Source organism: Petromyzon marinus, chromosome 60 (genome assembly GCF_048934315.1).
Source record: "Petromyzon marinus isolate PM22_M1 ecotype Great Lakes invasive population chromosome 60, UKy_Petmar_22M1.pri1.0, whole genome shotgun sequence".
Taxonomy (NCBI): domain Eukaryota; kingdom Metazoa; phylum Chordata; class Hyperoartia; order Petromyzontiformes; family Petromyzontidae; genus Petromyzon; species Petromyzon marinus.
This window is the reverse complement of record NC_133726.1, coordinates 7,800,119-7,814,735: the sequence shown is the minus strand read 5'-3', so window position 1 is coordinate 7,814,735 and position 14,617 is coordinate 7,800,119. Positions and strand designations below refer to the sequence as shown.

General features: G+C 53.0%; 1 protein-coding gene across 9 annotated transcripts in view; it reads left to right on the top strand.

Annotated features, from left to right (window-relative positions):
* Positions 1 to 14,617, top strand: part of LOC116955617 (syntaxin-binding protein 5-like) — a 223,376-nt gene that overhangs the window by 3,063 nt on the left and 205,696 nt on the right. For all 9 annotated transcript variants that reach the window (XM_032976777.2, XM_032976783.2, XM_032976776.2 and 6 more), the window contains exon 2: positions 283 to 380. In XM_032976777.2, coding sequence (XP_032832668.1) covers positions 283 to 380 — 98 coding nt within the window. The remainder of the gene's footprint in view (positions 1 to 282; positions 381 to 14,617) is intronic.

The window sequence follows — 14,617 nt, the reverse complement described above, 5'->3', positions numbered from 1 at the left end:
TCAACCCCCTCTGCATATTTCATCACAATCGCCGGTTGGGGACGCGTCGCCGTCAGCCATGATCAATCCACTGCTGGACGAAGGCCTCCCTGCGGTGTAACAGTGCACTTAGCCTCAGCAAGCATCCGGCAGAAACGCACGCGCATTAATCACCGCCGGTCCTCGCAGTTGTCCTCTTTGGGAGTGGGGGGGGTGAGGGAGTCGGTGGTGGCTGCCCTAGGCTCTCTCTTCCTCTGTGTTGACGTCCCCTTAAACGTTCTTGTTCACGGCACGCGGCCGTAGACGGTGAGACACGGATTCCCGCATCAACCCACGGCGCTCGCCTTCGACCCGGTGCAGAAGATCCTGGCGGTAGGGACGCACGGAGGCGCCTTGCGAGTGTATCCTTTGGCCCCCTCGGGACGCCCGCTGCAGTAGCAAACAGCGGCAGGCAGGCAAGCAAGCAGGAGAAGCCGCGCAATTCCGCACGGCCAAGGGATACAAAGACGGCTTTCCACGGTGAGCGATGTGAATGGCCGGCACGCATTGGTGGTGGGGGTGTGGGGGGGGGGGGGGTGGTGAGCCGTCGCGTCGTCACGGTTGTCGGCACGGGGGGGTCCCACGTGGCTCGCTGTGCGCGTGCCCAGCGTGGAGGGCGCAGCCCTGGCTGTCGCTGCTATGATTGTTCTTGTTGCTGTTGTCACGATGATGATGATGATGTTGTTGTTGTTGTGGATGATGCCCGGTGTCCAGTGCCGGTTCGGGATGTTCGTGCCGGTTGGGAGTCCTCTGAGATTCAAGCTGGGAGGGGATGGGGGGGGGGGGGGGTGCTGCCCGCCCGTGCGGCGTTTTGCAAGCGGCCGGTGGCTCGCGCCGCGCCTCGGTGGGGGGCCGAGGCGATGCCCCCCCCCCCCACGTGGACATTCGTGACGCATTTACGCGAGACGGATAGACTGACCCGTCTCCCCTGCTCAGTCGAGTTACACACACGCACCACGCACACCACACACACACACACACCACATACACACACACCACACACACACCACATACACACACACACCACACACACATACACACCACACACACCGCACACACACCTCACGCACACCACACACACATACACACACATACACACCACATACACACACCACACACACCACACACACACCACACACACACCACACACACACACATACACACCACACACACCGCACACACACCTCACGCACACCACACACACATACACACCACACATACACACCACACACACACCACACACACACACACCACACACACACCACACACACATACACACCACACACACATACACACCACACACACACCACACACACCACACACACACCACACACATACACACCACACACACATACACACCACACACACACCACACACACCACACACACACACCACACACATACACACCACAAACACCACACACAAGACACACACACCACATACACACCACCAGCTACTCATTTGAGGCGGAGTCAACCTAGGGGAGGCCCAGTACCGGTTCAGATAATCGTCACTGGTGTTGGCCGTGGGCGATAAACGAACCGGGGTCGCCGGGTTCATAGCGTAGCGCGCTAACCGCACACACCACACACACACACACCACACACACCACACACATGTAACGTGTTATGCGTACGTTTGTTATCTGCAAATGCATGGCGGCGATTTGCCCGTGCGGGATTCGCGCGGGAGGTATTTGACACCTACTTATCAGCAGACGGCGCTGTGCGCTGGAGCAGAAAGTAACAACAATCAATTTTCCGATGTTGCTAATCCTAAGTAGATTTTTTTTTTTACTATGCGGATTTATGACGGGAACCGAGCCAACAATGTTCACCAAATTCACCTTCAATACACCCCGCTCTGGGAAGCTAAGCAGGGCTGAGGTTGGTTACGATTCGGATTGAGACTGGCTGGAGGTGCCAGTTGTAGTTGTGGGCTGCTCTCGGTGGCGAGGACATGCCTGCCAGCGGTACCAGCAATGGGGATTCTTGAATCTGTCTGTGCAAAACGTCGAGTGGCACCCAATTCCCATGTCTCGGTTTGCTCTGTGTACTTCATCGTTTTATTTCATGCCACGCGAATCCAAGCACACAGAGCCATGTGTAATTGGCCAACCGTCCTCATGTGACAGGAGTCTCTTGAAATGTTGTGTCAAGACTCAGCGAATGTTTTTTCCGGTTAAACAGAAAATAAAATAATTAGCAGTTTTAGTGGCAGGCAAGTGCGGTTAAATGCCTGCTGCCTACAAATGCCGACACGTGTTGATTTGTAAAAAAAAAATATTGAAATGTCGCAATCCCTTGGGTAAATAAATGTTTTAATAAGGTCCACGTGGAGTTATCCAGCGCAGCAGACATGAGTATCATGATTCAATGTTGTCACGGCACAGTGAGCGAGACTACCCCCACCACTGGTGATCTCTGATTTACATATTCGTTTGCTAATCTCAACTATGTAAACGTAAATGCATGCACGTCTCCACGCACATCTCTTTTGCCGGTGGCCTTCATTTAGAATCGCACCACTCCGGTAATTTCCCGCACCTCCGATGAGCACGGTTGGCTACGTACGGCGGGAAAAAAGTCCAACACACAGTACATGCGTGCACGCATTCTGTACAGCGCACACAACATGCTCGCAACTCGTAAACGGAGATTCCTCGCATGGCCATGCAGAGCGTTGGGTCCAGTGCTGTTAGCGAGCACCTATTAAGGCCGGGCACAAAACCAAAAAGTTGTGTGGCGAACATCACCGCACGATTAAATTTGTCTCCCGCGTGCTGTTATTCGCGAACAGCCCATCGGACACTCAGTTCGGGCCGAGTGAATCGAGAGGAAGCCCAAGCAACAGGTTTTGATCGCGCTTGCCACCACTGGTGATGGTTGTGCGTGTTCGGCAATCGAACTTGGGTGGTAATGATCTTCGGGCAGGGATGTGTCACTGTGAAAAAGATCCCCCCCCCTCTCTCCGCCGTGTAGCCTTAACGAACTGTTGGGGCAAGTGCTGTTAGCGAGTAGTACCTAGGAAGGCCGGCACGGCACACGAAGGGGTGGGTGGCCAGCACCACATCCGGACGCCTTTGTCTCACCTAGTGGCGATGTTTTTTTTTGTTGAAACACACGGCACTAGATACTCATTTGAGGCCGAGTCGATCTAGTAGAGGCCCAGAACCGAGTTCAGATAATCGTCACTTTGTGTCGGCCGTGAGTGCAAATCAAACTCGCGTTTCTGGTCTTGAAGCGCAGGGCGCTAACTGCTACACCACCGCTCCCCACTGCAAGACAAATGCAATGAACCCACCATACAGCCTAACAGACTGTTGGGGCAAGTGCTATTTGCTAGCAACTAACACGCACACACACACACATTCACGCACCCCCCCCCCCCCCTCCTACTGCTCACCATGGGTAGGCCATTCGTAATTGTAGTCTTGTGATTACTGTAAAGGACTGTATCAGTGGGTCGTGTCATCACGAGCAATTCTCCGTTCTTGTTTTATAAATGTAATCATAATCATCATCAGCAGCTGTTGTGTTTCCACTGTGCAATGAAGGTCTTCCCACGGCCCCACCACCTCTTACGCATCTGCTGGGGTACTTCATCAAATTAGTTAACCTAAAATCAGTTACCCACTGCCCTACATTTTGTGATGTTAACTCTTGAACACCTTTGTTTGAAGCCCATGATATAAGGTAATTTTGCTGTGGAGAACCCCGATTTGATGGATGTAAGGGGGTAATATTGATTTGATGCTAACGTCCGCTTTGTATGGCTGACGTCGGAGTAGAGCTAAGGCTATCGTTGAACGCCGAGGTGGTTGAGCCCAGATGATCGCGTCGGGAGCAGCAGAGTGGTGCGTGAATCACGGCTGTGACGATGCATCCTTCGTGTTTGTCAGCCGGGCAACGGAGTCGTCATACTACGACTGATTGGGCGCGTCGGTAGTGAGATGTTAACTACCTCGCCTGGTATGCAGGAGGTCGTGGACTTGATCCAGAGCCTGACGCCTGCTGCTGTATATTTGGAGTTTGCGTGTCTCTCTCTTTGATCAACATCACGGTGGCTAGGAGATGTTAACTACCTCGCCTGGTATGCAGGAGGTCGTGGACTTGATCCAGAGCCTGACGCCTGCTGCTGTATATTTGGAGTTTGCGTGTCTCTCTCTTTGATCAACATCACGGTGGCTAGGAGATGTTAACTACCTCGCCTGGTATGCAGGAGGTCGTGGGCTCGATCCCGAGCCTGACGCCTGCTGCTGTATATTTGGAGTTTGCGTGTCTCTCTCTTTGATCAACATCACGGTGGCTAGGAGATGTTAACTACCTCGCCTGGTATGCAGGAGGTCGTGGGCTCGATCCCGAGCCTGACGCCTGCTGCTGTATATTTGGAGTTTGCGTGTCTCTCTCTCTCATCATCAACATCACGGTGGCTAGGAGATGTTAACTACCTCGCCTGGTATGCAGGAGGTCGTGGGCTCGATCCCGAGCCTGACGCCTGCTGTTGTATATTTGGAGTTTGCGTGTCTCTCTCTCTCATCATCAACATCACGGTGGCTAGGAGATGTTAACTACCTCGCCTGGTATGCAGGAGGTCGTGGGCTCGATCCCGAGCCTGACGCCTGCTGTTGTATATTTGGAGTTTGCGTGTCTCTCTCTCTGATCAACATCACGGTGGCTAGGAGATGTTAACTACCTCGCCTGGTATGCAGGAGGTCGTGGGCTCGATCCCGAGCCTGACGCCTGCTGCTGTATATTTGGAGTTTGCGTGTCTCTCTCTTTGATCAACATCACGGTGGCTAGGAGATGTTAACTACCTCGCCTGGTATGCAGGAGGTCGTGGGCTTGATCCCGAACCTGACGCCTGCTGCTGTATATTTGCGGTTTGCAGGTCTCTCTCTCTCTCTGATCAACATCACGGTGGCTAGGAGATGTTAACTACCTCGCCTGGTATGCAGGAGGTCGTGGGCTCGATCCCGAGCCTGACGCCTGCTGCTGTATATTTGCGGTTTGCATGTCTCTCTCTCTCTCCCGTGGTCGTGTAGGGTTTTGTCCGGGTCCTCCGGGTTTTTCCTCCTCTTTTAGAAACATGCGTTTTCATTATTATAATGATTATAAATGCCGTTCGTCCGTAACACTCCCGTCGCCACCATTTCCTTTAACTCGATTCTAAAGTGGATTGATATGAAATAGAAATCCGCGGAAGCTCCTTCTCATTCTGGCCCTGAGCCGGGCTCGCGTCAGCAGTAGACGGTCGCTGTCCGTTTCAGCACCACTCCGCTCCGATTGTATTTAACGTGGCAAGCCTTGGACACATGCGTCGCGCCGATCTTTATAGGCGCTCGCTAACAGCACTTGGCCTGTCACGTCTGTCAGGTTGTACGGGGGGTCTTTGTATGGTGAGCGGTGGTCATCGCGCGGTGTGCTACCATCCCCCAGACACCTCGTGTGAGATTCTAGACAATGCATGACGTGTTACCTGGACCCGTCCCAGGCATCCCCTAGATCGACCCAGCTTTAAATGGGTACTGCTGGTGTAGTGTGTGCGTGTAATTGTGGGGAGCGGTAGGTGTAGGGGTTAGTACGCCGCGCTACGAACCTGGTGACCCGAGTTCGATTCTCGCTCACGGCCAACACCAGTGGCGATTATCTGAACTGGTCCTGGGCCTCCCCTAGGTCGACTCAGCCTCAAATAAGTACCTGGTGCGGTAAGTAAAAACATCGCCACTGGGAAGACAAAGGCGGTCGGGCGTTGTGCTGGCCACTCACCCCCTCGTGTGGCGTGCTCGCTAACAACACTTGCCCCAGCCGTTTTTTATGGCTACACGGGGGATATTTGTCTTTTGTTGTGAGTGTGTAATCATCAACGACAGAAGCAGTCAGGTGTGGCGCTCGCCACGTACAGTGCGCCATACCCCCATGCGCTGTGCTGACCTTAATGAATGCTCGCTAGCAGTAGTTGCGTTGCATATTGCTCTTGGCCACTCATTTATGGCTGAGTCAAACTAGACGAAGCCCAGTAACAATGTTCATACATGCGTATTTCTTTTCTGTTTTGTAGGGGTTTGTTGCACGGCGCACCACAGTGCCGGCGGCCCGAATTCGATGCCTAGCCTCGTTTAATGATGTCGGTAATGATTGTTTCTGAACCTACGCCGAGACTCCCCTAGGTAAACTCGGCATACAATGAAAAGCACGTGGCGTCATCGCGTCATCATCAAAATTAGCGCGGCAGGGACAAAGGTGTCTGCGTGTGCGATGCTGGGCTGATGCCCTCGTGTGTATAGTCGGTTTAGCAGGCACTCGCTAACAGCACCTGCTTAGAATCTGTCGATAATATTTGCATTATTTTCATTTGAAGAGTTTAGAGCCCATTGAGATTCATCATCGTAATACATTTGAAGAATTATTAAGTTGTTAAATGCATTTTTTCGTCGTTGTTATTGTTGTGTAAATAATCCCCAATTTGCTTTTTAATTTGTAGAATATTTAAAATGTGATCATGATTGGCGCAAAATAAAAACACATATATAAAGCGTGGAGAGATCCATGCTGGCGGTTGCACCGGGCGACAACAATTAGCAACACGTGCACGAGAGAGACATCGTACTGTCAGAGGGAAGGAATGATGGCCATTGGTTGTGACCGATGTGAGTGAGGCAGCCAAGGGATGGGGAGCGATGAAGTCAGCTCGTGTGACATCGGGCGCTGGATAGGCTGCTCCATCGCAGAGCCATAAGAGACGGTGTTGTTGACGTGGAGAGGCACTCATCCAGCAGTGGATTAATGATGACTGCTGATGATGCTGCTGCTGGTTGGGCCTCGAACCACTGGAACAGAGGATGAGCGACGCCTTAGAAGGATGGCCATGAGGTCTTTATCGTGTGCAGGCGGCGTGAGTTGGTAATCCCCTGTGGATTTTTTGGCGAGGCGGGCAGGGGGGTGGAGGTCACACAGTCGTGGGAATTGAATCTTCGACTCGGCTCAGCGGGTGTCCAGCCGTACTGTGAAATAAATAGAATGACAATAAAGCGAGCGTTATTTTTATCGCGTGCGAAGAAATGAAAATAATAATTGGGGCCACATTTGTTTTACTCGCGAATCAATTAGCGCAAACGCGTTTGCGTCCATCGCCGTTTTACTCTGCTAATAAATCCCGCTAATTGTGTACTCATTTTGTCCATCGATTCATTCATTTATTTATTGTGACCGTTGCTCGCTGCGCCTGGAAAAGATTCAAATTGATCCCAGCGAGCCGGACAGCATCGTATGGTTCCTTGGGATCGAGGGGGTGGTCAATAGCAGTCGTATTTTTCCGAGAGAACGGGGCTCTGGTGGAAAGTGAATGCTTTATTTAGTCCATAATAGAGGTTTTTTTATGGATTTGATCGCGTAAATATAAATGTGTCGTTAAACCCGCCAACACCACCCGACACGGCCAATTAGTAAGGTTTGTTACGTGAACCAAACGTGACAATTCGTTACTAGTTCAGCACCACCAGTTGTGTTGGAGACTAAAACCCACAACGTTTACAATTCGCGTAGCGTGACTTTTCGCCGGTAATTACAACCAGCCTCATCAGGCGACAGCCAGAGTTGTGGAGAAATCTTCCTCCTCTGTTTCGGTCTTAATATTTTAGGTCGGTCTTAATTTTTTTGTGAGCACAATTGCTCGTGGCAAAATATTAGTGGTGGGGAAGGGGGGGGGGGGGTAGCAAGGTGGGCAGAGTGGCCTGTGGTGAGGCTGGTGTCAGGATCGCTGACACCCGCCTGTGACGCCACGTCGTGTTCCAGTGGGCGGCACTCATTGCACGTGGTGTGCGCGCGTGCAATGCCTCGTCATGAGGTGGCTGGTGGCCAGACGATTGGTCATCAGAGGTCAGAGACGCTGAGCTGGCACCGCTGAGAACCTGGGTTCGAATCCAGGTTTCAGCCACTGCCTGCCCTCGAACTGGATTCTCGGGTGTAAGGGAGTGGATGATCTCAGCCTGCACACCAACAACAAGTGGCGGTGACTTCACTACGGCGCTTGTGCCAGGCTACGTGCACTTTAAGGCCACATGAAGTGTCGAACGCCCGCTGGCAGGAGGCAACGGGACATGCATGCCCAGATGTCGCCTGTAGACCAATGAGAGCGCGACAAACAGCACGCCACGTTTGGATTCCGTGCTCAATTTGGCTGACTTGCAGCTCTGAGAAAGGAAACCATCGGTTGGACTGTCATGCGATGAGCATCATGACTCTCACGCGACTGACCTCTACTGCGTGAGCCAGAGGTCGCTTGACATGATCTCAGAGGTAGCGCTGCGGTATCCACTTCCGCGGGCCGCTCTCTAACCCCAGGGGTTGTGCTGCGCTAGAGTTCTTCGTCTATTTGCGAGCGCGACGCCGACAGCTCAATCAGGGATAACATTGGTTAAATGGCAACAGCGGCAACAACAAAAAGAGCTGTTCATTAAAATGGGACTCATTGTCTCAGTCTTAAGGGAGGATCAAAGTCTCTGTGAGGAAATCACCAATTAGTTGAATCTATGGCCCTATGCTTTGTAATTCTGATTGATTACGATGGCAATGAACGCGTGCAGTCAGCTCGATGTGCTCTGCAACCCAAAGGCAGCTTTAAAAAAACACACAGTGCTGGTCCTTAATGAGTTCATTAAAACAATAACCCCCTCGGAGTGTGTACCGCAGTGGCTGGAAGGATTGGGGTGGAAGGTATTTCGTGTTCACATTACTTTGGAGCGTTCTCTCTGAGACAGTTATTGCATAATTACGCGACGTGGGTTGTGAAAAAATGGGTCACTTCTTTTAAAAAAATGTTCAGAGCCATGTTTCAAGCGAGATATTCTTTCCTGGATCCCGTCTCAATATTTTAGGACCCGCGTTGCGATGGCAGATATAGGAGAATGTGTTTATTGTCAGCTCGTAACCGAGAGTTCGCTCTAGAAGAGGAGAGGATGACTCAGAGGTGCGAGGAGGAACCACAGACCAATCCAGGGACAGCAGCAGCTAGGTGATCATCCGGCACGACCAACAGCGATTGCCCAAGCTCTGTGGTCCTCTATACATTCACATGCTATCGCCCAACTAATGCGTGTTTACGTGTGGGAGGAAACCAGAGCGCCCAAAGAAAACTCACGCATGCAAAGGAGCAACGCTCGATCCCATGCATACAGATGGCACAGTCGGGAGTCCACATTTTGTTGTGCCGCCTTCCACTGACGAGACACCGACACCCCCCCCCCCCCCCCCATCGCCTCCACAGTGCCAGATGACGGTGCTTACGGGAAGCTCGAATTAACTGCACAGGATGATTTTTCACCGCAAGCGTTCCCCCCCACCCCCCACCCCCCTTCTCAACGTACAACGGCGCCAGCAAGTCAGGGGCTCTCTCCGCAATGGGATGTTCAGGTCACCGCACGTGTGCGGTGACCTGAACATCCACTCCCGAACTTGTGGCTGGCACGCCCGAGAAGTTCGCGCGACAGCCTTGGCGGTGCCGCCCGCGTGCCCCCGCTCGCCTGCGAGCCCACGCGCCCACGTGTGCTCGCTCGCTCGCACAGAGTCGTCTGTTTCGGGCGTCGGCACCTGGTCTGTAAAAATAAACCCGGCAGAGCAGCGAAACAAATAGAAAACCCCGATCGTGCCCAAAACAACACCGCCCGCTGCACCGCGCGTGAGAAGCCGCCGTCTGGCAAACGCATCGTCGCTTGCGGGCGCCTGCCAGTCAGAGCGGCGCGCCACGGGATTTTGCGCGCTTGTATAATATATGTATAATATATGTATAATATATGCGTATATAGAGTACCATGCTAATGGACGGTTGTTTTTAAATGTATTTTTTTTTGCTTTCTTTTGAACAAAACGCGGAGCCCGTTAGAGCACGTCGGGCAGGTCGCAAATTCGGGAATCGGAGACTGCGTAGAACCGTCCTGATGCAGCTGAGCCGTATATAGTGGGGAGGGGGGGGGGAGTAAAAGGAGGGGGGGGGGGCGGGGAGGTTGTTTAATTTTTGGAGTTGATTTGAATGATTCATCCCCAGTGTGTCCCATGGGAATTTACCGCGACAATTGCCATTTGCTTCCGATAGCGGCCAGCCCCGGTCTCTCCGTCGGGGGTAGAGGGGTGGGCATCCCCTGAGCTGACTCAACATCGTCACGCCTCATCTTCAACACGTCTGAAAGGGGGTGAGACCCCCCCCACCCCCCCGCGGTGGCAGCTGTCCCTGTGCGGCACAAGGCGACTCGGCGCCTGGCCTGCAAGCGGGCATGAGGCGGTGGTTGCTTTCCACTCAACGCACGACTCCCAGTTTGAATTTGCGAGCACCTAAGGAAAGCCAATAGGCGCTGCTGTATTCCTAAATGCAATTTAGGCGAGTTGCAAATCTCAATATCCTCCCTTGCAGCGAGGCTATATGAAATCCAAGCGCGTGCATCGGATGAATAATGCATGTGGGCATAAAATAGCTCTCTCGCGCCGGTGTGCCCTCGCCGGAGCGTGCGGCTTAGTGGAGGGAATCTTCACCAGCGCCACCTCTCGCTGGGACACGGACCCCATGTCCCGACACCCACGGCCACGACGAAGGGACGCCCACAGTCGAGTGTGCAGACGCGCACTCACGCAGACCGCGCTCGCACGCACTCACACACTCACACACTCACACACTCACACACGGCACACACGGCACACACGGCACACACGGCACACACGGCACACACGGCACACACGGCACACACGGCACACACGGCACACACGGCACACACGGCACACACGGCACACACGGCACACACGGCACACACGGCACACACGGCACACACGGCACAAAGGCAAAGATGCCCCGTATAGCCTTGCAAGACTGTTGGGGAAAGTGCTGTTAGCGAGCGCCTATGGAGACTAGCACGGCACACGAGAGGGTGGGTGGACAGCACCACGACCGGCCGCCTTTATCTCCTCGATGGCCATGTTTTTTACACACACCACGCCAGGTACTCATTTGAGGCTGAGTGGACCTAGAGGAGGCCCAGGACCGGTTCAAATAATCGTCACTGGCGTTGGTCGTGAGCTGGAATCGAACTCGGATCGCCATGCGGGTTCTCAGCGCAGCGCACTAACCACTACACTGCTGCTCCCCACTCCATAACAGCACACACACGCGCACATTGACAGCACGCACACATTCACACAGCTCACGTGCGCACACCAATATCGCGGGGCTATGAGAAGGCGTTGGACGTGTGTGGTTAAGGGGAGCGCACGGCTCGAGGGTCTTGGGCGGTTGCGTTTGGTTTCAAGATCATCAGCACGAGCGAGCAGCTCCAGCCCCATGTCTGTGAGGGTCGACTTGACGGGCCAACGTCGTTTTAATGGGAACGGGTGGACGATGTGAAAAACGAATCGAAACGGAAATAAATAAATACGTATATCCGTCATCGGCATCTTTTGAACAAATTACACGGGGTTTAGTTACCTCCTCGCGCGGTGAAAATTATTTTTCACGGCATTAAATAATAATTAGAATAATCATCAACTTGCGACGCCACACCACCGTGCACAGACGAATCACAGACAAGCGGTGAAGACACAGTTGGCGCCAGCAATTGCCCAAAGATCCGCGGTCCTCTACGTATCGAGGTGTTATCGGCCAGTTAACGAGTATTCACTTGCGGAGGGTTTTCTTAAGCCTTGGTCACATTGTGCCCAGATGGATGGGTTCATCATTGATTCTTGGGTTGTGCTCTGATCAGATTTTGTGTCGTGGAGCCCCCGACGCGCTCGAGTCATTTCCACTGGGACACGCGTTCAGTTGTGACTCGGTGACACTGGCATACATCGCCACTGGTTTTGTGCGAGAGGTTAAAATTGAACTTTGAGAGACAGAAAAAAAATAATTTTGGGTGATTTTTTTGCCTATTTTTCTTCTGCTGTTGTGCAGAGACCGATACGACAGTGCAACCGGGCGGTCGAATTTCGACGACTTGGACGTAACCCATTACACCCTAACTGTGCCTTTCACGGGAGTGCATTAATATTTAATGCCACTGTAGAATGCACGGGGCCTGTGTTAGAGGCTCACTCTGCGGGCTGTCCTGCTTATCGGAGCAAAGGACCGACAAATCCCGGCTCACGGTCCTAATCCTTTTAGCCGGGCTCTCGTGGCTGCGAACGTGGCTGCCCGTACTCCATCGCTGCGGAGACGGCGGGGGTCGGTGGATCGCGCACGGACGGGCTCTGATACGCCCTTGCCGTGGGCATCGAGGAGGTGCCGTACTCTGGCCCGCCAAGAGAGACGCATCGAATGTGGACTCCACCTGTCCCGTCTGTGTGTCGGATGGGGTATTCTGGTTACCTGACACGCGGGGGGAGCTCTGGTTTCCTCCCACACGTGACACTCACTCATTTGCGGAAAACATCTTTGTACGTAGCGGACCGCAGAGCTTGGGCAAAATGTTGGTGCCGGCTCACCGGCTGGCTGCTGCTGCTGCCTTGCCAGTTGGCCTGCGGTTCCTCCCTGAGTCGTCCTGCGTGGCGGCGCGTTGCGAGTCGACTCGGCGCCTCCTGGGTCTGTCCCGTGACCTCCTGCCAGCGGGCGATCGACGCTTCACCTGGCCTTAAAGTGCCCATAGCCTGGCGCAAGTGCCGCGGTGACGTCACCGCCGCTTAATGATGAATGGCGGTTGTTGTTATTATCGGTGGTGGAGGTGGTGGCAGCGGCAGTGGTTGTGGCGGTGATGATAGTGGTGGTGGTGGCGGCGGTGATGATGGTGCTGGTGGTGGCGGCGGCAGCGATGGTGGTGGAGGTCACGGTGGTGTTGGCGGTGGAGGTGGTGGCGGCGGTGTTGGTGTTGGCGGTGGAGGTGGTGGCGGCGGTGTTGGTGGTGTTGGTGGTGGTGGTGATAGTGGTGGAGGTGGTGGTGGTGGCGGCGACGTTGGTGGTGGCGGTGGTGGTAAGTACGACGATGGAAGAGATAGAGGCGAGAGATGGCGATGCAGCAAGACAAGATAAATGTACACACAAACAGAGATGTAAGAATAGTTAAAATGTGTAATGCGGCATTCCATCCTAGGATCAAAATGCCCAATGCATGAAAAGCAGGAAACAAAACCAGGGCAACGGACCAAACTATAGAGGCAAGGTCACTTTAAAGAGACGGGGTTTTCAAAGCAGACTTAAATCTATCTACCGACTCCGATTTCCCGATTTCAAGTGGCGAGGCGTTCCATAGCTTGGGTGCCACACGAACAAAAGCACCCATCGCCAAGAGAGCGCAACCTAGACCCTGGGAGTGCTGACCAGTTGGAGATCAGAAGAACTCAAGGACCTTGATGGGATACACAAATGCATTAGTTCCTTCAAGTAGGAACAAATGCGTAGTGAGATGAGAGGAGCGAGATGCGGGCAGGATAGAGGTGAGAGGCATTTGAATGCTTATGTAAATTATCTTGTTATTTTAGGATTTGAATGTGTTCTGATTTGATTCACCCCGCTGTTTTATGTGTAATTTTTTTATGAATCCATGGCCCATTAAGCTTCTTGTAGGCCCTAAGCTTTTGCTTGGCATTCTCGTGCCTGGCACACCCCACCCCGTTGCTGATGTGAGAACACCGAGTGACCACTTGCAGAGGGGCTTGGCTTCGCATCCTCGTTTTTAGTCACTTCTGATCAATCCTGGTTCTCACGTGCGCAGTGAGTTTCCTTGTCTCAGCCTGGCCCCACACCCCCACCCATGGCTGCAGGAGACAACAACAACAACGACGACAACTCCTTGCGTGCATGAAGTGGCAGCCGCATCCGTACCCCTCCTATACGTGCTCCTGGGACGCGATGGCAGCATGACAACGGAGAGCATCGCCCAGTCCCCGTGACTCCTTTTACGGAAGGAGGGGTCCTGCCAGATATTTGCAGGAAAGTGGGGCGAGTACATGCTGTGCATATACTGTGCATATACTGTGCATATACTGTACCATAATTGTGGTAATGTGCGGTGTGGAAATTTTTGGCAAATCTAGACCAATATAACATGCCGTTTTTTTCCCCCTCACTTTACATTTGATTATTGTCATTCCAAGAATTACAAAAACCAAATAAATCAGCGTCGCTTGCCAAGAGCAGGACCGATCGTACGCGGCGTCGCATGCGGTGTGGATAGAGATGCCGATTGAAGTCACTTTTAAATAGAAAAAAGAAAACGCTCAACACGCTAACACCGTGGTCTTCGAGGGGAAATAATTAAATAAATGTACATATAATAGGTGACGTTTTTTGGACAATGGCCCATTTCTCATAGCACGTGGAAACGTGGTTACCACCACGGCCCTCAGTGAGCCGTCGTCGACGGATGCGCTTGCAGTTAGTTGTTGTTGTTGTTTGTGCTTGTGCACCACTGCTAACGCAGCAGCAGCAGCAGCGAATAATTACTTTGACTTTCTAAGTGTCGCTGTGATCATCTGACGCGAACGTTCGCTCATGCGCGGCGATACATCGCTCGCTGCCGGAGTTCCAAACGAGACGCGTCCTCCTCCTTCCCGACTTGTCGCCCGAGAGTAAGTTTGGTGTCACACTCGAGGCGACGTGACACGACCCACTTGCTTCTTCGCCCCGT